The sequence below is a fragment of the Vicia villosa genome, unplaced genomic scaffold, assembly GCF_029867415.1.
Source record: "Vicia villosa cultivar HV-30 ecotype Madison, WI unplaced genomic scaffold, Vvil1.0 ctg.000377F_1_1_2_unsc, whole genome shotgun sequence".
In the NCBI taxonomy this organism is placed as follows: domain Eukaryota; kingdom Viridiplantae; phylum Streptophyta; class Magnoliopsida; order Fabales; family Fabaceae; genus Vicia; species Vicia villosa.
This window is the reverse complement of record NW_026705174.1, coordinates 1-22046: the sequence shown is the minus strand read 5'-3', so window position 1 is coordinate 22046 and position 22046 is coordinate 1. Positions and strand designations below refer to the sequence as shown.

General features: G+C 35.7%; 1 protein-coding gene and 2 long non-coding RNA genes across 3 annotated transcripts; 1 reads left to right on the top strand and 2 right to left on the bottom strand.

Moving 5' to 3' along the window:
• Positions 1-414: 414 nt before the first annotated feature.
• Positions 415-1391, top strand: LOC131627631 (uncharacterized). Its single transcript, XM_058898469.1, has 2 exons — positions 415-493; positions 575-1391. Exon 2 carries the CDS (start codon positions 641-643, stop codon positions 1118-1120), a length of 480 nt encoding a protein of 159 aa, XP_058754452.1. The 5' UTR covers positions 415-493; positions 575-640; the 3' UTR covers positions 1121-1391.
• A 3659-nt stretch (positions 1392-5050) lies between these two features.
• On the bottom strand, positions 5051-5595 carry LOC131627630 (uncharacterized). Its single transcript, XR_009291537.1, has 2 exons — positions 5469-5595; positions 5051-5359 (listed from the first exon to the last, which is right to left on the bottom strand). It is a non-coding gene; the product is annotated as an uncharacterized LOC131627630 (long non-coding RNA).
• A 13024-nt stretch (positions 5596-18619) lies between these two features.
• Positions 18620-19128, bottom strand: LOC131627629 (uncharacterized). Its single transcript, XR_009291536.1, has 2 exons — positions 19008-19128; positions 18620-18904 (listed from the first exon to the last, which is right to left on the bottom strand). It is a non-coding gene; the product is annotated as an uncharacterized LOC131627629 (long non-coding RNA).
• Between the last annotated feature and the right edge of the window lie 2918 nt (positions 19129-22046).

Sequence of the window (22046 nt, the reverse complement as noted above, 5' to 3'; positions counted from 1 at the left end):
TGACGATCACCTTACACAATGTGGCCTGTCTGCTCCACCTGCCGATCAGAGGGAGGTTACTGGACCATTCTCGGATTCAGATGGTTGAGGCCATAGAATGGATGGTGGACTATCTGGGTATGGACCCAAACATGACGGATTATGAGTGCAGAGTGACGAGTGGGGTGCATATCTGGTTCTCCAACTTGAAAGAGCTTTATGAGAACCACTTGGTGGCAGGAACGGAGTTTGAACAGGAGGGTGACGAGTTTTTTACTAAGTATCAGCGTGCTTGCGTTCTGCGGTGTTGGTTCATGTTCTTGGTATGCACTGCACTCTTTGTGGACAAAAGTGCAACCTACATCAACATGACTTATCTCTGGTACTTTATCGATCTGACTACAGTTGACCAATGGAACTAGGGGCAGCCATTCTGGTATACCTATACCAGAAGCTGAGTGAAGCCTCCAACTGGAGGACCAGACAGTTGACAGGATCTTGCACACTCCTCACGGTATGTTTCTTTTTAATTATTTCACATTTAATTATGATTCATATTTTTTCAACATATTATCGTATCGTATTTGTGTTTCAGGGCTGGATCATCTCATACTTCCACCGCATCCACGGTTTCGACATTGAACCTGTGTACGATGACGCCATGCCCAGGACCGCACGATACGTCCTCCAAAGGGGGAATAACACAGTGGTCCCGTATCACGTGTACCTCGAACGCACTGTGCACAAGGACATCCGTTGGATGCCCTTCACTGATTACCGCGATGTTGTCCCATTCGACCGCATCGCATTATATTCTGGATGGTTGGTATGTGGGACCAACACCATGGTCAGGTATCTGCCGGAGCGGTGCATAAGGCAGTTTGGACGTGTGCAGATGATACCGAGGTCTTCGTTTGAGGCTGCTCCCGACACCGTTACTCGAGTGGGCCTCCCTACTATATTTGAGGATTGGGCGCATCATTTGGTGCCTGAGGAGTATCAGCATATGGTGGCCACCCAGGGGTGGCACTTAGTAGATGAGTACGTGACATGGTTTTATCGGATGTCACATCCTTTAATGACACCTGACACTCCCGGAGATCCACCTAGGCCAGCACATGAGGAGATCTTGGAGAACTAGCAGACCGAGGATGACCATACCACTGATCTGCTTCCGGTATGCCAACAGATAGAAATGCTTGGGCAGGATGCATTTGATAGAGGTATCATTGAGCAGGGCGGACTAGAGGCAGTTGCCACTATGGAGAGGATGGTCAGTGACGCGGCCGGTGCGGCAGCGTATAGGAGGCACAGGAGGTCGCAGGATGTTCGCATTAGGCATAGCAGTTGCCTATTTATTTTTTATTCATGACTTTTTTTATTCGTGTTGTATTATTTTGACACTGAGCACTTACCCGTACAACTATTTTCGTATTAATAGTATTGGTATTTTATTCTAATTTACATGTTATCTGATTCTATTTTGCAATTTTGTCGACTAATGTAAAATATGGGATTAATCATTGTTTTAACTCGGAGCATATTTTGGAGATGCATCTCCCGAATAATGGGAAATGTGAAAATGGGTGTTTTCGGAGATGCGTCTCCGAAAAAACACCTGACAGTTTAAATCTAAAGTTTAAATTGAAAAATAAGTGCTTTCGGAGATGCATTTACGAAAACACCCAAAAATGGGTGTTTTCGGAGATGCATCTCTGAATTCTAAGAAAATAGGAAAAAAAGTGACTTCGGAGATGCATCTCCGAAGCCAGGGGTATTATGGGTTTTCCAGCAGGGTTCTCACCCCAGGGGGTCTATAAAGAAATTGTCAATTTTTTTCAAACAATGGTCCTCGCAATATTTTCCATCCTCAAAATTGGTCCTTCCCATTAGATTCCACTGACGGAGGCTTACGTGGCATGTCAACTAGGTATTTTTGTATGCCACGTGGAAGATTGTCCGTTACTAAAAGTCAGAAATCATCACTAAAACTATCTTTGAAGATGAAGATTCATATCAAACCCAGAATGCGTCTATGAAATTTGGCGGCACAAAAATGATAAGAGTTTTGGCAATGATATACAAACTAAAAATATAAGATAGGATTATATACATGATAGTGTATAGAGGTTGGAATAATAGGAAGTAACGAGTTCATTTGGTTAAGTTAATGCTTAACTAGCTGTTTTTTGTTTGTTTTGATCTTTCACTACGCCAAATTTAATTTTTAACAGCACCCCTACTAAAGCGCTTCTGGTAAAAAGCGCTCTTATAGGTTGCACTAAAAACAAAATAAAAAAACACGCTAAAAAAGCGCTCTTAAAGGGGGGGGGGGGTATGAGAGCGCTTCTGAAAAGCGCTGTGGTAGGGGGGGTGTATGAGAGCGCTTTTGAAAAGCGCTTTGGTAAGGGGGGGGTATGAGAGCGCTTTTGAAAAGCGCTTTGGTAATGGGGGGTATGAGAGCGCTTTTCAAAGCGCTGCTATAGGGGGGTTTAATGAGAGCGCTTTTTGCTAAAAAGCGGTGGTATTGACCAGGCTATGAGAGCGCTTTTCTGAAGCGCTTTAGTAGCCTTTATTAGTAAAAATTAAAAACAAAAACACGCTTTCACTTTCTCACTTTCTCACTTTCTCACAGTACTGTTTCTCACTTTCTCTGCAACCGAAAAACCCTCCCTCCGTCGCCAGCCACAGCCACCACCGTTCGTCCCTCCGTCGCCAGCCACCACCGTTCGTCCCTCCGTCGCCAGCCACCACGTTCGTCCCTCCGTCGCCAGCCACCACCGTCGTTCTCTCCTCCGTCTGACTGTGCAAGGTAATATGATTTATGGGTTTAGTTTTAAGGGTTTCAACTAAGGGTTGCATTGCAATTTGAGAATGAAGCATATTACATGTTTGATTAAATGTCTTTAGAGTGTTATATATTTTGAAGTTTTGTTAAGTTTTTATTGTTCTCTCTTAAATCTTTGTGTCTTAAAGATTCATCATGTATTAGAATATTCTAAACATAGTTAGACACTTAACCGGTTTAATTTGGTTGATGTAAAAGGGAATTGAAGATTCAGTTCCGGTTTTGATTTTGATTTTGAGTTTAGTTTAATTTAAATAGCTATGGCAATTGAAGATTCAGTTCCGGTTTTAACAAATTCTGATTCTGTTGAGCAGGAAAAAGTGCTTCCTTTAACTGATAGTATGATGGAAAGGGGTTTAGGGATATTTGGTTGGTTAGAATTTGTGCAGTGCATTCTTGTTTCATTTGCAATGTTCTTTGAAGTTCTATTAAGGTTCTCTCATCCTGTGTGATCTTTATTAAGTTTAGAGATTGTTTAAATCAGCCCCTGTACTGTGTGTTCTTTATTAAGTTTAGAGGTTTGAATCTTGGGACCGGATCGATTGCACTTTAGGATTTTTAGCACCGGTTAACTACGTGTTCAGGTTTTTCTTTAATAGTTGGACTGTGAATTCTGTTTCTGCTGATGTTTTGGATTTCTATAAAAAGGATTTCTTTCAAATGGTGCAATATATAGTAATTTTTCCTCTTTTTTTCGCCACCTGTAAGCTATATGATTATGGTATTTGTATTTTACCTTGCCCATATCTTCGTTATTATCAAGGTTATGTTAAATTAAGAAATAGTTTGGTGATAAGAATTTTGCATTATCATTATTATTTTACTATGCAACTATGCTTAATTTTATGTTTCAAAAGGAGAAAACTAGTAACACGAACTTCAGAATTTCATGTAAAAGGAATGTAAATGACCTTAACTGTGTGTTCTTTATTAAGTTTATAAAATGGTCTTGGACTTTATAATTTTAATTTTAATCATATTATTTAACTGCATCGTGTGTGTGTGTTTAATTTTACAGTTACTTTGAAGTCTCTGGTTTCTACTTGTACAACGCCGATTCAAACCTACCCATCTCCCACATCAAGTCTAACTAAGGTTACTATCCCTTTCTTCTTGCTTATAGTTTGTTATTTTCTGCTTATAGTTTATTGTTTATGGTTCTATTTAATATCAATTTAGTGTCTCTCAACCAGTTTTTTGGTTTGTGGACTTATATTAATTACCTTGAAATAAGGTAATGTCTTCTTTAAGAAATCGGGTATTCTGATTAGGTATTCTGATTAGGTATTCTATTATGATGATAGCTATTTATTATCTTGACAGAATTCCTTAGTACCTGATAGAGAAACCAAGAAGCGATCGCCTTGTATAACTTGTTAAAAACCCATAACAAATAGTGACATTTTTAGCAATTTAATTTTACCCGACAACCCCATGTATAACTATCAATATCTTTAACCTACCACTTAAGGTTAGAAAAAACTAAAAAAAGAACGTAAGATCACAAAGCATAACCATCTATCAACCTAACCACTTAAAGATTTTATACCACATAGACATCACATGTAACAAATAAATGAGAATTTAATTCTATCAAACCGCACAAAGGGAACAAAAGGCATCATTAGGGTTAACAATTAATTACCCCACTTAAAGGAAATTCCCTCTAAATGAAAACATATTGTAAAAGCTGTAAAAAATACTATCACTTTACAGAAAGTCCAAGCAATTCAAATACTAAAAAAAAATCAAGCTCGCAAACTACAATAATATTATTGAAAATACATTATGTTATATATTCCTTAATATTGTTGTAGCAATTCTATAAGAAAAACTAATATTAGGTTGATTTGATTTTTCGGACTCTCTTTAAACACTTAAAAGTTCAACACTACGTGATAACAACAAATTAACTAAATCCTACATACTTCAAATTTGTAATTAAACTAATATCTTTGTGCGCATAATCTCTTCTTTGTTTATTGTTAGAAAGATTTTAAAGTCTCACATTAATTAAAAATATTATATTAAAATAATTTATATAGAGTGACACCGCTCAATTTATAAATCAGTCTTGTAAAGTTATGTTACGAGAAACTCTAATATTTATTAGTAGTTTTCATTGTATATACTTTCACATCACATTATTACACAACCATTCCACGACCGCCCGTCAAGTTCATTTTAGTATAATCATATCATATATATGCAACATTGTACGGATAAGATCAAAGGTATTTTACTTTATTTCTGGCAATTATTAATATAGGAAATTCCATCGAAATTGAACTTACAATAGTGTTTTTTCCAACTTATTTTAATAAGAACCTTAAAGACTGTTTTGTTAATATACTTGTACAATCATATATAGAATGTAGAGTTATCAAACATATATCTCTCAAACTCCTTCACCGCAACAACACTCAGACGGCTTTGGACAATAGCCGCCAGAATAACGTCTTAACGCACAATAGAGGGAACAGGTTACTTCAATACATCCTTGCAGCCTAACGCAAACTGTGACTACTCCTGCTGCAATTATGGAAACAATTAATGCACACAGTTAGGAGAAGGATGAATTTGAACATATTAGAAGTTCTTATAGTAATCAGAACAATACTTAATTAAATATCAACTTCACCTTTCTCAGCAGCATTATAGCCATTCAGAAATAATGCTACAACAAGGACAGCTAGAACAACTGAAGCACTGCTTTTAGCCATAAAGCTTTTTTTTATTCTTCTTCTTCTTATCGATAATATTGTTTGGTAATATTGAATATAATTAATTGGCTTCATAATACTCCAATTTATAACACCAATGATTTCCTTAATTGAAAAAAGAAAATAATTAAGGTGGCTTTGCGTGACAAAAATACATTTTGATAAAATTAAGTTAATTAATGTGACTAATTGATTTTTATATGAAGAAATATATAGAGTTTAATTAATTAGTTACGTGATAGAAAAACTAGTTTGTATATATTGCAATTAATTTGTATCAAAACTACCATTTCAAAAGAGTTTCAAAAGAGAACCTAATTTATATATATTGCAATTAATTTGCCTCATTTCCACCATTTTGGAAGAGTTTTAAAAGAAAAATTAGTTTATATATGTTGCATTATTTTGTCTTATATATCAACATTTTTAAAAAAAAAAAGGAAATATGCTTGGAGATCGATAAAGGAAACATGCTTGGACATTGATAAATTTGGTATATCGCATTATTTTGTCTTATATACCAACATTTTTGAAAAAAAGGAAATATGCTTGGACATGGATAAATTTGGTAGACTGTATAGGATTGGAAATGAAAGAGAGTAGACACGATAACTACATAATTTATATAATACTACGATTATATGATTTTTTTTAATCAAGATATATTAAATGGAACAAACGTTTACAAAACAAGATTACAAAAGAACGGTCGAAACCGCGGGAAAAAATTGTCCATCAATTAAAACCTAACTAAAGTATAACAAAGAGATTTTGTCAAACTCATAAAAGTTACAATTGGGTTGAGAAATATTCTCAATGAAAGCCCATCTCCATAACAATGCTTTCACCCCCCCAAACCGCATCCCGGGAATTCCAAACCCAATCCTTGAAAATAATACCGTTTCTAAAAACCCATAAACTCCATATAGTTGTCAACCACACGCACCCCACCTTCCCTTTTTTCAAATTCTTCCTTCTACAAAACAAATGCCATTTCCAAAAACTCTCCTTAAAATCACCCGCTTTATAGTCCGACAAACCAATCCAACTAGCAATTTGCAACCAAACCTCATTCACCCTCTGACAAAGAAGAAGATAATGGGAAGAAGATTCCGCACAACCATCACAGAAAACACAAGCTAAATTAGAAGGGGCAAAAGAAATATCCCGGTGCACAAGCAAGTCCTTTGTTGCAATTCTGTTTAAAAAACACTTCCATTCAAAAGCTTTGCATTTTAACGGGGCTTCAATCTTCCATAAATAATCCCACACGAAATCAAAACAATTAGGAGGGCCATATTGAGTGTACCTAACACATAACGCTCCGTAACACGATGAAAGCGAAAACCGAAAATCCTCCGTCCTCCTCCACCTCGGAACGTCTGCGGCGCAAACCATCGATACGGAGGGCTGCTGCCCCAACAGTAAACGCAGCATCGCTGCTGCCCCTGTCTCCGAATCCGGAAAAATTGGATTTCCAAAATCATTCCAATGCCACTCCCCATTAATCCAACCTCCCGTGCTAGCAATGGAAGCATCCTGCAAACGGGAAATAGCAAAAAGAGAAGGAAATAAAGAACTAATAGTTTCCTCTTTCAACCAAGAAGAAAGTCAAAAGGAAGTAGTAAAACCATCACCAACTTTGAAATCTAAATTGTTCACAAAAAAAATCCTCCGGAATTTTTTTAGCAAGTAAAAGAATATCCGACCACCATAGAGATTTAGAGGTATACTCATGAACATTCCCGCCTTTTCCCGCTACCCGAATCTTAATGTCGACGTACCGTGCTTTCAATATATCCATCCATAAAGAGTTTGAATCAACCAATATCCGCCATCTCCACTTAAGAAGAAGCGCCAGATTAAAGTCTTCCAATCTTCTAATACCAAGACCAATTTGCAAAATTAAGATAATAATATTAGTCTATTTGATATTCAAATTCTATGGAGTATGAGAAGAATTTGAACTTCTTTAATTTTTGGTGTCTTTTAAAGATTATTAAAATATTTCATAGAATTCCATCATTTTAACAATTCTACATATTTTTTATCCAAATATTGAATTTTTTAAAAATCATTTAAGTTTTCTCAAAATATTCGCTCATTAATATATGGTAATAGGAAATTTTTATGAAATATAAAATCCTAACCGACTCAAATTATTTGACTTATTTATTTTTTAATTGCTTTGTTTGGGTAAAGGAATAAAATAATTCATTGCTATATATTTTGGGTCATTTTCATAAATTCTAAATTTTTTGGACCAAATTTAAAATATATACAATATGGACCAATTTATAATTTTAAAATCATTCTATGGACTAAATTGTAAAATTGGAAAATTGTTAAAGACCAATTTACAATTTTTTTAAAAAAAATTTGATGGTCAATTTTATAATTTTGAAAAATATGAGAACGAACTTGCAAATTTTAAAATAATAATAGTTATCAATTTGACATTCACATTCTATAGATTAGGAGAGAAAATTTAAATTGTTTGATTTTATGTGCTCTTCAATATCATTAAATTGAACTTAGATAAAACACTATATAAATTTCTATCATTTAAATAATTTTTTCAATTTTTTATTCAAACAATGAATTTTGTCTAAATCATACACACTTTAAAACAATGAATTTCTTAGCGTGTAGAAGGGAGGATAAGGAATTCACATTTTTGGGTATCCGTATTGGTAGCAATCCTAGGAGAGCCGCTACTTGGGAACCGATTATAGTAAAAATGAGGAAGAATTTGGCTTCTTAGAAAGGAAGACTTCTTAGCATAGGAGGAAGACTTACGCTTATCAAGTCGATGTTAGGTAGTATGGCGATCTTTACTCTTTCTTTCTACAAAGCACCTAAGAGAGTGATTAAGGAAATGGTAAGAATTCAAAGCAATTTTTTGTGAGGGGGGGAAGCTAAAAGGTGCATTTGTTGGACAAGATGGGAAGAGATTTGTTTGCCAAAGGAGAAAGGAGGGCTGGGTGTTAGAAGTTTAGAGGACTTTAATTTGGCGTTACTAAATAAGTGGAAATGGATAGTTCTAGTTGAAACTGAGATGTTATGGTACGAAGTGTTAAAGGCAAGATATGGGGACATTATTCTTCGGGTGGTGCAAGGAGGAAGCAAAGTTAAAGGTGATGCAGCGTGCTCTACTTGGTGGGTCGATATATTAGCTTTAGACAGAAAAAAACCTTTTGACTTTTTCAATTCAGCTTGCAAGGTTGAGATGGGAAATGGATACCGAACTTATTTTTGGCACTCAAATTGGTCGCAATCGGGGGTGCTAAAAGATGCCTTTCCTACAGTTTATTATGATTCTATTTTACAAGTAGCATCGGTAGCTGCAATGGGCAGATGTCATGATGGAAGCTGGGCCTGGTCCGATTTTGGTGCTCAAAGTTCCAGCCGTGGCAGCCAGGCGGTAGCAGATACTGTGCTGCTGCTACAGTAGATGTTGGGGACTGAATGTCCGATCCATGACTGTGCCGATCATGTGCTTTGGTTCGCTGAGAAGGACAGTTCTTTCTCTATAAAATCTTGTGCGGAAATTCTAGCCAGGGAGAAGACTCCTTACGGTCCTTCGGGCAGACACGAAACGACGTTCAAAATGCTGTGGAAGACCGACGTTCCTTTAGAAAATAAAGTGTTTGGTTGGAGAAGTTTCGTCAACAAACTTCCGACGAGAGAAGCTCTCTGTAAAAAAGGTATTTTGCTTATCTCGAATTCTTCGTGCGTTTTCTATGGAGAGAACGAAGAAACTGTGCTCCACTGTTTATTGTTTTGTCAAGCCTCAGATTTGGTATGGAAGGATGTAGCTGAGTGGTTGGGCATGGATGACTATAAGAAGGGCAACTTAAAGGAGATCTTTTTGTATTGGTTCTTAGAAGGCAAGAAAAACAGGGTAAGAAAGGGAAAGGAAGGAGTGGTGTGGCTAGCAGTTTGTTGGTATTTGTGGACGGCAAGAAACAGTATAATTTTTAGGAATGACATGTGAAATATCTCCAATATAGTGTGGGGCGTCAAAGCGTTGGTTTGGCGGTGGTCTTTTGTTGGGAAAATTATGCAACCCAATTGTACTTTTTATGAATTTAGTAGAAATCCTTATTTTTACTTGTCGTAAATCGCAATTAGCGTGTAATTTTCTGCTCGACTTTGTGCTCGAGTTGTCTATTTTTACTTGTCGTAAATCGCAATTAGCGTGTAATTTTCTACTCGGCTTTGTGCTCGAGTTGTCTTTGTATTTCGTTTCGAGAACTTCTGTTCTCTAATCAATATATCTCTTGCTTATAAAAAAAATTAGTCACTAACATTTGAACTCAAACACTTTTTACTTCTAATGAATATTATTATTTGGAATGGAATAAAGTTGGCTTCATATCCCTCCAATTTATAGCACTACATGTTTTCTTAAATGAGAAAATGAATTAATTAATGAGACTTTGCGTGAGAAGAAGACATTTTGATAAATGAAAGTTTGTTAAAAGTTAAAACAGTGTAGAAAGCATGCATATGCATGGTGCCAAATGTGAAGGCTAATTAATTTACCAATTGATTGATATTAGAAGACTTAAATAAAACTTAATTAGTTACGGAATATTTCATTCTTTTCGAATTATTATTGTTTCTTCTACATAATTATATACATGCATTCGTCACTGCATTTTTCATTGCATAAGAAACCTTGAAGTTGGTATCCTTGTTTTTCATATTAACTATTAAGGTTGATATCTCTATCTTTATGAATCATTGTTTCCTTCTACATAATTTTTAAGGGTTTGTTTCGTTAAGTTTTAAAAACTATTTTTGAGTTTTAAAATTTGTTTTAGAAAAAACTTGTTTAGATTTTTTCTTTTTAAACACAGTTTTCCAAAATTATTTTCAATTTTAGAATTTTAAAAATTAAAAAATCAAAAAGAGTGTAAAGGTGTATTTTTTTAGAGAATTTCTTCACCCACCTCCTAACCTTCTTGCCCACCCCTGGTGAATTTACCACAATACCCCTTGTTTCGGAAGTTCATTTCCAAAACGGTACTTTTTTTTGGAAAAAAGGTGTTTTCGGAAATGAACTTCCGAAAACGTGTTTTTTTTAATATAAAATATTGATTTCGGAGATGCATCTCCGAAATAAAGTCACTTTTCAGAAAATGTGGTGTTTCGGAAGTTCATCTCCGAGCGCACCCCCCTTGGAGGAATTCGGAAATGCACTTCCGAAAATAGGTCTGGACAGAAGAAAATGAACAATTCGCTTTATTTAATCGGGTGAAAATTACAACGATAATATTACATAAAATTAAAGTTACATATTGTTAAACACGGGTAGGTGGGGATGAGAGAGTGGTGGGGAGAAAAAAAGGCTTCTAAATTTCAAAAGGTTTATTTATTATTTTAATAAAAATACGTACAACTGAAAGTAACAAATGACGGAGGAGGTGTAACCGGAGCCGAAACATATGACGGAGGAGGTGGATGTCCGGAGGAAGAAGACCCGGAGGTACGTCCACCGCGAGACAAAGGAGCCAATCAATGTAAGCTATAATTTATCATTATCATCAGGGGACGTCATTACAAAAAATTGGAAAAAAAATCTTATTATTTTTAATCTTGATTTTTTAGAAATGACCTCCCCAGATGATAATCATAAACTATAGCTTACATTGATTGGCTACTTTGTCTCGTGGTGGACGTATCTCCAGTTCTACTTCCTCCAGACATCCACCTCATCCGTCATATGTTCCGACCCCGGTTACCACTTCCAAAAACTAACATGATAAATCCAATACAAATACACTGTGCGATACAATCCGAAATCAGAACAAAACAAAACAAAAACATGTTATTCTGCCCGACGAGCGTTACAAAATACACATCAAACAAAAAAAAACACGTTATTCTTCCCGATGAGCGAACTCCTCCGAATGAAGATAATTATACCAATCCTCATCCCACTCAGTCTCAGAACCATCAGCGTTGATCACGACTCTCACGCCTGAAGACTGAGCTTGAGCATCCGGGCCCCGGGCCTCCTGGGAACGAGAAGTAGAGCCGGTCGAAACCTTCTTCTTCTCCTTCACCTCCTTCACCTCCTTCACCTCCTTCACCTCTTTCACCTCTTTCTTTGAAGAATCCTTTCTTCCCTTAGCGCCCTCTCTAGAAGACATGTTCCTGTAAACAATTGAAATCGATTAATATGCGAGACAAAATAAAAAACAAAAAAAATTTGAACTTCTGATATATTTCGGAAGTTCATTTCCGAAAACTGGGATGGAGGTGTTTTCGGAAATGAACTTCCGAAACACCCCTGCGATGCAATTTCCTGCAACTTCCATGGCAGACCCCTAAATCAACCTTCAAACCAAATCAAAATGCTTCTAAACAACCTAAATACTACTAACAACCTAGCCATATATCATTTATGCAATTAAAACCCTAAATAACATGCATTTGAATAATAGATCTAAAAATTTCAAAACTTACAAAGTGTTAGGATTGAGGGCTTTTGAATGTTGTTTAGCAGTGTGATTGGAGCCTTGATGCAGCTTTGGAATTCTGTTTGCACAAATTTTCGCCTCTGCCACTTTTTGTTTTGATTTAGGGTAAATGATTGGGGGAGGGGGAGTGTTTTGATAAATCTGCAGAAATCGCAGTATTTCGGAAGTGAACTTCCGAAATAATTGTTTCGGAAATGAACTTCCGAAGTAAGTCAATTTTTTTAAAAAAACACGCTTTCGGAAATGAACTTCCGAAGCAGGGGTAGTTTTGGTTTTTCGCAGGAGGTGACCACCCATAGGGAGGTGGGTAAAGAAATTTTCTTTTTTTAATAGGCAATATATCTATTAAATCGAGTAGAAGGCTACTCAACCAAAGAAACAAAACGGAAACGTCTACCTCCCAAAACAAAGGAAAGGAAAAATATTCCAAGTATAAAAATCACAACCTGATAATAAAGGATTACACGACGATAACCAAACCCACTATCTAAATATAAAAGCTGACATACAATCATCAAAAGTAGGGTTTATGTTGTTGAATATGAAGTCATTTCTAGAAAGCCAAATACTCTATATTGTAACTAACCAAATAACAGCAACTACTTTCCTGTTCAATGCATCCTTAATTTTCTCAATAAAGAAGAAAAAAGACTTGAATTCCTCTAAATTCATCTCTTCAAAAGGTTCTAACCAAATCAACACTCTACGCCAAATGCTATCCGCAAAAGAACATAATCCAAAGATGTGGGCAATAGATTCTTCTTGCAACAAACAGAAAACACAATAAGGATTGTTACTTACCGACAGTATGTTGCGTCTTATAAGTTGATCTTCTGTAGCAATTCTCTTAAGTAATACTCTCCAACTAAAAAAAAAGCATTTTAGGAGGAGCTTCAATCTTCCACATAGCAGTCAGCACCCTTGCGGTATCATCCTGACAAGCAAACCCAGCATATTCTGCATCCAAGAATAACTCGTAACAAGACTGAACAGAGAAACCGCCATCTCCCAACATCTTACACTCGTACCCGTTTTTGACCTCTCTATCCAAAGAAACCTCCGATAACAGCTCCATTAATTCTTCATTAAATAGTGTAAAGGTGTTTTGATTTTCAATTTTGCTTTTAACATTAATCTCAGCTTTGGTATCTAGATGATAGTTGTAGACAACTATTTAATGATGATTAGAAATACTAGTGTGTGGTTGATTGTCCTTTGTTTGGTTAATATGCACGTTGAGATTTCTTAAATCTATCATTACGAGAAAAATGCTCAGAAACGTCAGCAAAAAATGGACGCTAGTGGTTTGTTAGCATCGATTTAGTGTTAGTGTAGATGCTGACGTCTCCATCCTTAAAGCTAGTAGTGGCGTCTGGCCAACACTAAGTAGCGTCTGGCCAACACTAAGTAGTGTCTGTCAAAAGAGATCATAAAATGAAGCTAAAAAATAGATTAAAAAGCAAACGCTAGTAACATCGTCTTTATGAAACACTTTTTTACGCTAGTAATATATGAATTCTTCGACAAATGTATGACACTTTGACTATCACATTTAACAGTAATGACTCAACTTTGAAGTTTTAGCTCCTTAGCAAAATCTTAAAGCCATAATGCTTCTTTCATAGCTTCTATGAAGGAAATATATTTTGGGTCATTGGTTAATAAGGAAACAATCTTCTGAAGAGTCGCTTTTCAACTGATTGTTATGCCAAACATAGTGAAAACATATCCAGAAATAAATTTTTCGGAATTCATATAACCTACATAATCAGAGTCGACATATCATTTGATTTCTGCTTTACTATCATCACCCCAGACTCCACCATAAATTAGGACTCTGTTCAATTACTCATTTATCTACCTTAAAACCAATTCAAGAACCACACCATAAAAACACTCCTCCACCTCTCTAATGTTTGTTAAAGACCCATAAAAATTGTGACATTTTCATCAATCTAATTGGACCAAACAACCGCATATCAAATCATAGCATAACAACCAATACTCTTTGCTCTACCACTTAAAGTTAGAAAAAAATTCAAAAAGGAACCTAGGATCACTAAGCATAACCATCTACTAAGCCAACTAATTAAAGATCTTATAGCAGATAGAAAAAACAAGGTCACAAGTATTTAAAAAAAAAAAAGAGAGAGAGAGAGAGAATTTAACTCTATCGTTTCCTCACAAATGGGACAAGAGGCACCATAGGGTCAACAATTAACACCTCCACTTAAGCAAATTCTCTCTAAAGGTGAATTTGCCTTATAAAATACTATCACCTTAGAGAAATTCCAATCAATTCATATACGAAGAAAAGTTAAGTTTGTAAGCTACAAATAATAATGAAAATTTCTTTAGCCACCTCCCTATGGGGGTTACCCCCAGCGAAAATCCCAAAATACCTCTGCTTCGGAAATGAACTTCCGAAGCGCTTTTTTTAAAAAAAATTTCCACAATTCGGAAGTGCATCTCCGAAAACACCTCATGGGGGGTGTCTTCGGAGATGAACTTCCGAAAACACCTCATGGGGGTGTCTTCGGAAATGAACTTCCGAATTATGCAGAAACTGTGTTTTTTTTTTATGTTTTATCTTAACAGTCTCGCATTTTAATTAAACGCAAACGCCAAATAAAATAAGCAACAGATAAACTGAAAATACTAATATGATAAATCAAATCCAAATAATATATACAAGCCGAAAATAATAATAATACTGTGCGAAAGATACAATCCGAAATCAAAAAATAAATAAACCCGACCACTACTGGGTGTGGCTAACCCTCTCACCCTGGGCCCTCCTCTGCCGCCTGTACCCCGCCGCACGGCCCGCATCAGTGACGATCATCTCCATCACAGCCACAACCTCTGGACCGCCCTACTGAACGACACCTCGATCCAACGCGCCCCGCCCAAGCATCTCTATACGCTGGCAGATCGGCATGAGATCAATGGCGTGGTCATCCTCGGCCTGCTGGTTCTCCAGGATCTCCTCGTGTGCTGGCCTAGGAGCGCCGGGAACGTCGGGTCTCAGCAGAGGATGTGACACCCGATAGAACCATGTGACGTATCCCTCCTCACTGTGCCAGTCCTGTGTGACCCGAGTGAGACGGTACTCCTGCGGTACCACATGATGTTGCCAGTCCTCCCATATGGCAGTGAGCTGCACTCGGGTCACTGTGTCGGGAGCAGCCTCAAAGGGTGACCTGGGTATCCGCTGCACAAATCCAAACTGACGCATGCACCGCTCAGAGAGATACCGGACCATGATGATAGTCCCGCATGCCAGCCAGTCTGAATATAGAGCAATGCCGTCAAAGGGGACAATCTGAGCATAGTCGCTGAACGGCCTCCAGGTGACGTCGTCGTGCATCGTGCGGTCCAAGTATCCACGGTATGGTCCCATCGCATCGTTCCCCCTCTAGAGAACGTATCTGGCGGCCCTGGTCATGGCATCCACGTACGCAGGATCGATGTGAAAGTCGTGGATGCGGGAGAAGTAGGAGATGATCCAGCTCTGAAACAGAAACACGATAATGTATTAAAAATAAATACGAAACATAAATAAATAAATAAATACGATAATGTATTAAAATAAAACGTACCGTAAGTAGTGTGCAGGATCCGACCAACTGCCTCGTCCTCCAGTTGGAGGCCTCATTCAGCTTCTGGTAGAGGTATGCCAGAGTAGCTGCCCCCCAGTTCCACTGGTGAACGGTATCCAGGTCCATGAAGTAGCGGAGGTAGGTCACGTCGACGTACCTTGCACTCTTGTCCACAAAGCATGCAGCGCCTACCACATGCATGTGCTAGCACCGGAGAGCGCAGTCGCGGTGATACTGTGTGAATAGCTCGTCACCCTCCTGCTCGGCATCGGCCGCCGCGTCCAGGTGGTGCTCAAAATAAGCGCTCAGTGTGGTGAACCGAATATGAGGCCCAGATGTCGTGACGCACTCAAAGTGAGCAACCTCGTGCTCCATGCCCAAATAGAGCGTCATCCACTCAATGGCCTCGACCCTCTGGATCCGGGAGTGGTGCAACAGCGGCCCCGTAATCGGCAGATGGAGAAGACACTGCACGTCATGCAAGGTGATCGTCATGTCCCCAACCGGAAAGTGGAAAGAGGACGTCTCCTTGTGCCAGCGCTCCACAAATGCCCCCTGCATGCCGGTGCTGATGGTGGTGTACCCCGTCATGCAGAGCCCGCTAAGCCCTGAACCTCGCACATGGTCGTTAAACCACTCAGCTGCTGGTTTAAACAGACTGAAAATCTTCCGGGCGTGGTTCACCATTTTCAACGGCTCTCCTGTTACAAAAAAAAAATAAGCGATATATATTAAATAAGCGACAAATAAACGGTTAAATTATAAAAAATGGTGACAAATAAACGGTTAATTTATAAAAAATACCTCTCCCTCCCAGATACGCCGAGCGACGTGATCGTGGTAGTGAATCAGCACGAAAGTGTCGATGGGCCCTCCCGGATAGTTGTCTTCCTGCTCATCCTCCTCCCCGGCTGGAGGGTCAACATCCGGTACCCCCTCCGGCTCGTGGTAGGGCACTGCCGCCACCTCCTCCTCATCCTCCTCCTCCTCCTCCTCTCGCAGGCGGGAAGAAGATACCCGAGCCAGCCGACTCCTAGATCCTGAAGCAGATGTACCCTCTCCCTCGCCCACGGGAACTCGCACACGTCGTCCCCGGCCCTGCCCCGTCCCTGTGTCGACGCCAGCTGCGCCGCCGCCCGCTCGCGTCTAGCCGACGCAGTCTGGGTCTCCCTACCCTGTCTGATGCGTGCTGGTTGGTTGCCTGACATGTTCCTGTAAACAATCGAAATCGATTAATATGCGAGACAAATGAAAAAACAAAAAAAAAATGCACTTCTGATATAGTTCGGAAGTTCATTTCCGAAAACTGGGATGGAGGTGTTTTCGGAAATGAACTTCCGAAACACCCCTGCGCAGAACTTCTCTGCAACCTCCAATGGCAGACCCCAAAAACCTAAACCAAAACTATTTTTATGCCTACTAAACATCCTAATATCAGTACTAACCTATCTTAATGTGATTTTTTCAGTTTCTAAACACCCTAATAGAGTTTATTCAAATGGATCTAAAACTTGAAAAAACAATGATAAACTTACCAATTAGTGTTTGATGATGAGTTTGGTTGAGTTTGGAAGAAGAGTTTGGCTACTTCACACTTGCTTTTGCAGAATTTTTGCAGAGAGTTTGAGTTTGGAAGAAGATTAGGGTAAATGATTAAGGGGAGGGGGGTTGTTTTGCTTAATCATCAAAACGCGCAGTATTTCGGAAATGAACTTCCGAAATGCTGTTTTCGGAAATGAACTTCTGAAATAAGACAATTTTTTCAAAAAAAAGGCGCTTTCAGAGATGCATCTCCGAAAACACCTTTTTCTTGCATTTCGGAAATGCATTTCCGAAGTTAGGGGTAGTTTGGGTTTTTCACCAGAGGTGACCAAGAAGACATGGGGGTTGATAAAGAAATTTTCATAATGATATTGAAACATTATGTTATATATATGCCTTAACATTGTAGTAGCAATTCAATAAAAAAATCTATTTAAAGGTTAATTTGATTTTTTTCTTCTCTCTTTAAACACTTAAAACCTCAATACTACGTGTTAACAACAAATTAACTGAGGAAATTTCTTTACCCACCTCTCTCTTTTCTTGGTCACCTCTGGTGAAAAACCCAAAATACCCTCACTTCGGAAATGCATTTCGGAAACGCTTATTTTTTTTCAAAATTTGTCTTATTTCGGAAATGCACTTCCGAAAACACGAAAAAAATGTGTTTTCGGAGATGCATTTCTGAAAACACCCCCTTTTTTGGGTTTTCGGAGATGCATTTTCGAAAACACTTTTTTTTTTGGGAGGGGGTGTCTTCGGATATACACTTCCGAAATAATTAATAATTATTAAAAAATTAAAATCAAGGTGAATCAATACAATTAATAGGTATAAAATCAAGGTGAATCAATAAAATGAAGGTGAATAAATAAAATCAAGGTGAATCAAACTTTCCTAAACCATTTTAAAGTTAAAAATTATTTTACTAACTTATATAAATCAAAAACATTTTTATTCCATAAGTAAATTTTGAATTATATAGAATTAAATATAAAATTTATTCATTAAATAAAATTAAGACAAAATCTTTTTTTAATTTTTTTAAACTAAATAAAAAATTATCTCATTTTTAGATTTTTTTTTTTGTTTTTTCGGAGATGGATCTCCGAATTAATCAAAATCCCAATTTTTGGGATTTTTTCGGAAATGCACTTCCGAAGTCTGGAAAAATTTAGAAAAAAAAATATTTCGAAAATGCATTTCCGAAGCAGTGGTAAAATAGAATTTTCGCTGGGGGTGACCCCCATAAGGAGGTGGGTAAAGAAAAAACCTTAACTAATTCCTACATGCTTCGAATTTGTAATTAACCAATATCTTTGTGCGCATAATCTCTTCCTTGCCTATTAGTTGTTTGATCATGTATACTTTCATATTACATTACACAACCGTCAAGATTATTTTAGTCTAAACATATATGTAAAATCGTCTAGATAAGTGGTAGGATATTTCACTTTATTACTGGCAATTCTTAATATTGGAAATTACATCGTAATTGAACTTACAATAGTATTTTTTCAAAGACTATTTTGCTGATATACCTGCAAAATCATATATAGAATGTATAGTTATCAAACATAGATCTCTTAACTCCTCAACAACAACACTCAAATGGCGTTGCACAATAGCCGCCAGAAATGCCTCTTTTCCAACAAAATGCGGAACACCTTACACTTGTACATTCTACCGGCCCAACGCAATTATTTCCGTCTACTCGTGCTGCAATTATGGAAACAATGCACATAGTTAGGAGAAGGATGAATTTAAACAGATGAGAAGTTCTTATTGTAATCAGAACAATACTTAAATATATTAGCTTCACCTTTCTTAGGTTGATTACCGCTTTCTAAACTCTCAGCAGCTTTATAGCCATTCAGAAATATTGCTACTACAAGGACAGCTAGAACAAATGAAGCACTAGTTTTTGCCATACCACTAAATTTTGCATGGATGAAAATTGGCTTCATATCACTCCAATTTATAGCACTATATGTTTCCTTAATTGAGAAAATGAATTAATGAATGTGGCTTTGCGTGAGAAGAAGACAATTAAGTTAGTTAATACCGTGTGGAAAAGTTTTACCAATTGATATTTCGTTTTAATATATATATATATATATATATATATATATATATATATATATATATCACCAATCATAAAGTTAGAGATATAATCGAGCTAAGACTCTTAAATATAAGGTAAATGCAAGCCAATAACAACACAATAAATGTCAAATAAATAACATAATGACAATAATATCTCAATATTTCCAATACCCCTCTCAAGTTGGAGCGTAAGGATCTCGAATGCCCAACTTGAAAAAAAGAACTCAAATTGGGCTTTTCTCATGGTCCTTGTAAAAATGTCTACTAATTGTATATATATAGGAACATACATGGGACAAATAAATCCAGCCATCACTGCATCACGAACAAAGTGACATTCAGCTTCAATATGCTTTGTTTGTTGATGAGACAACCGAATTTTGAGCTATACGCAATGCTGATTGACTGTCACAATATAATCGCATCTCTTTTGGAGTGAAATTACTTTATTTGGATAAAGGAATAAAATAATTCATTGTTATAGTTTTTTAGTCATTTTTAAAAATTCTAAACTTTTTGTTTAAATTTAAAATGTATACATTATGGACCGATTAATAATTTATTAGAACACTTCATAGATTTTCATTATTTTAATAATTTTACATATTTTTTTATCCAAACAATGTAGAAATTATTTAAGTTCCCTCAAAACATTAAATTCTCTCATTAATATAAGGTAATAGGACATTTTTATAACATTTAAAATTCTAACCATCTCAAATTATTTAATTGAAATTCATTTATTTTTAAAATAGTTTGGCATGGAATAAAATTGGCTTCATATCACTCCAATTTATAGCACTATATGGTTTCTTAAATTAGAAAATTAATTAATTAATGAGCCTTTGCGTGAGAAGAAGACATTTTGGTAAAATAGTTTGTTAAAACCGTGTAGAAAGCATGCATATGCATGGTGCCAAATGTGAAGGCTAATTAATTTACCAATTGATTGTTAGTATTAGAAGACTTAAATAAAAATGATTAGTTACGTAATATTTCATTCTTTTGGATTTATCATTGTTTTCTTCTACATAATTTTTTTTACCAAAGCAAAACTAACTTTTCTCATTCATAATCAAAAGTACAATACAAGAAGGAATTACATTCATAACACTACGCCCAGGGCCAATCCTGACTTTTTAGAGGCTCAGGACAAATAAAAAAAATGGACCCTAATAAAAAATATAATTTAAAAAAAAAAAAAAGACTATCATCTATGTAAATTGTAAATAACATCAACATCAAATGTAATCATTTTATTCGTGCAACTAACATAATAAAACGGTCTGATCAAGTCTTTTCTTTTTCTTACGCTTCTCACAAATCAAACTTTTTAATCTTAGGAGGCATATAGGAATAATGATAATAAATTTAAAATCTAAAATTAAAATTGATAAATTCCGCAGCATTGAAATTGAATCGATAAATTCCGCAGCATTGAAATTGAATCGATAAGTTCCACAACATTGAAATTGAATCGATAAATAAATAAAAAATTAAGAAATAATTATTAAATTAAATTAACATTTGCAAAAAAAAAACAATAAAATGAGTAGACTACATAAATAAAATTATCAATTTAGATGTATAAATTCAATCCATAGAAAACCAAAAACCAACCTACTAAACATTTATATTATTATTTTTTTATTCATTTTTAGGGATGATGTGACGAGTTAGTCTTTAGACTCAATTATAGACTCATATTTGCCTCAATTATCTTGCAGTAACTACTATACTATCTTAAAAATATATAACTATGTTTATTTTAATATTATTTTATCCTAAAACTAGTAACAAACTCGTGCATACGCACGGGTTCTGTTCGGTTATGCGAATTTGGATACATCATTGATTTTTTTTTAAAAAATGTTAAAAAAAATTAAATTAATAATTTATTATTTCACATATATAAATATTTAGATCAGTAATATATTTTTTCCCGTATACCATTTTTGGATTAAAAATATTTAATCATAAATACAATTTCTCGTATATAAAAATATTTAAATCAATAATAGATTTTTTTCCCGTACAGAATTCATTTTTGTTTAGGTATCATTCACAAAAATATTTGGATCAATAGTAAATTTCGTATATAAGATTATTTAGAACAATAATAATTTTTTTCCCGTATACCATTTTTAAAAAAAAAATATTTAGAAAAATAATATATTTTTCGTATATTAAAATATTTAGATCAATAATATATTTTTTCCCGTATACCATTTTTTATCAAAAATATTTGATCATAAATACAATTCCTTTTATATAAAAATATTTAGGTCAATAATAGATTTTTTTCCCGTATACAGACTTCATTTTTGTTATCATTTACAAAAATAAGGGTATTTTGGACTTTTCCACAACCATTAATTTTCTTATTTTATAGATTGATAGATTTTTTTTGGAAGAAAGAAGTGAGAAAGTGATGAAAGAGAAAAAAATAGAGAATAGAGAGAGATTTGATAAGTTTGATAAAATATAAAAGTTGTATTATTTTAATAATAAAATTAAGAACTTTATGGTACAAAGACCAAAAAACCACAATTTTAATGTGGTGGCAAAAAATCAAATAAGGGTATTTTGGATTTTTCCACAACCATTAATTTTCTTATATTATAGATTGATAAATTTTTTTTGGAAGAAAGAAGTTAGAAAGTGATGAAAGAGAAAAAAAATAGAGAATAGAGAGAGATTTGATAAGTTTGATAAAATATAAGAGTTGTATTATTTTAATAATAAAATTAAGAAC

Bases quoted from the DNA above. Each gene is read 5' to 3' on its own strand.
- LOC131627631 (XM_058898469.1), top strand. From the start codon at position 641: ATGCCCAGGACCGCACGATACGTCCTCCAAAGGGGGAATAACACAGTG.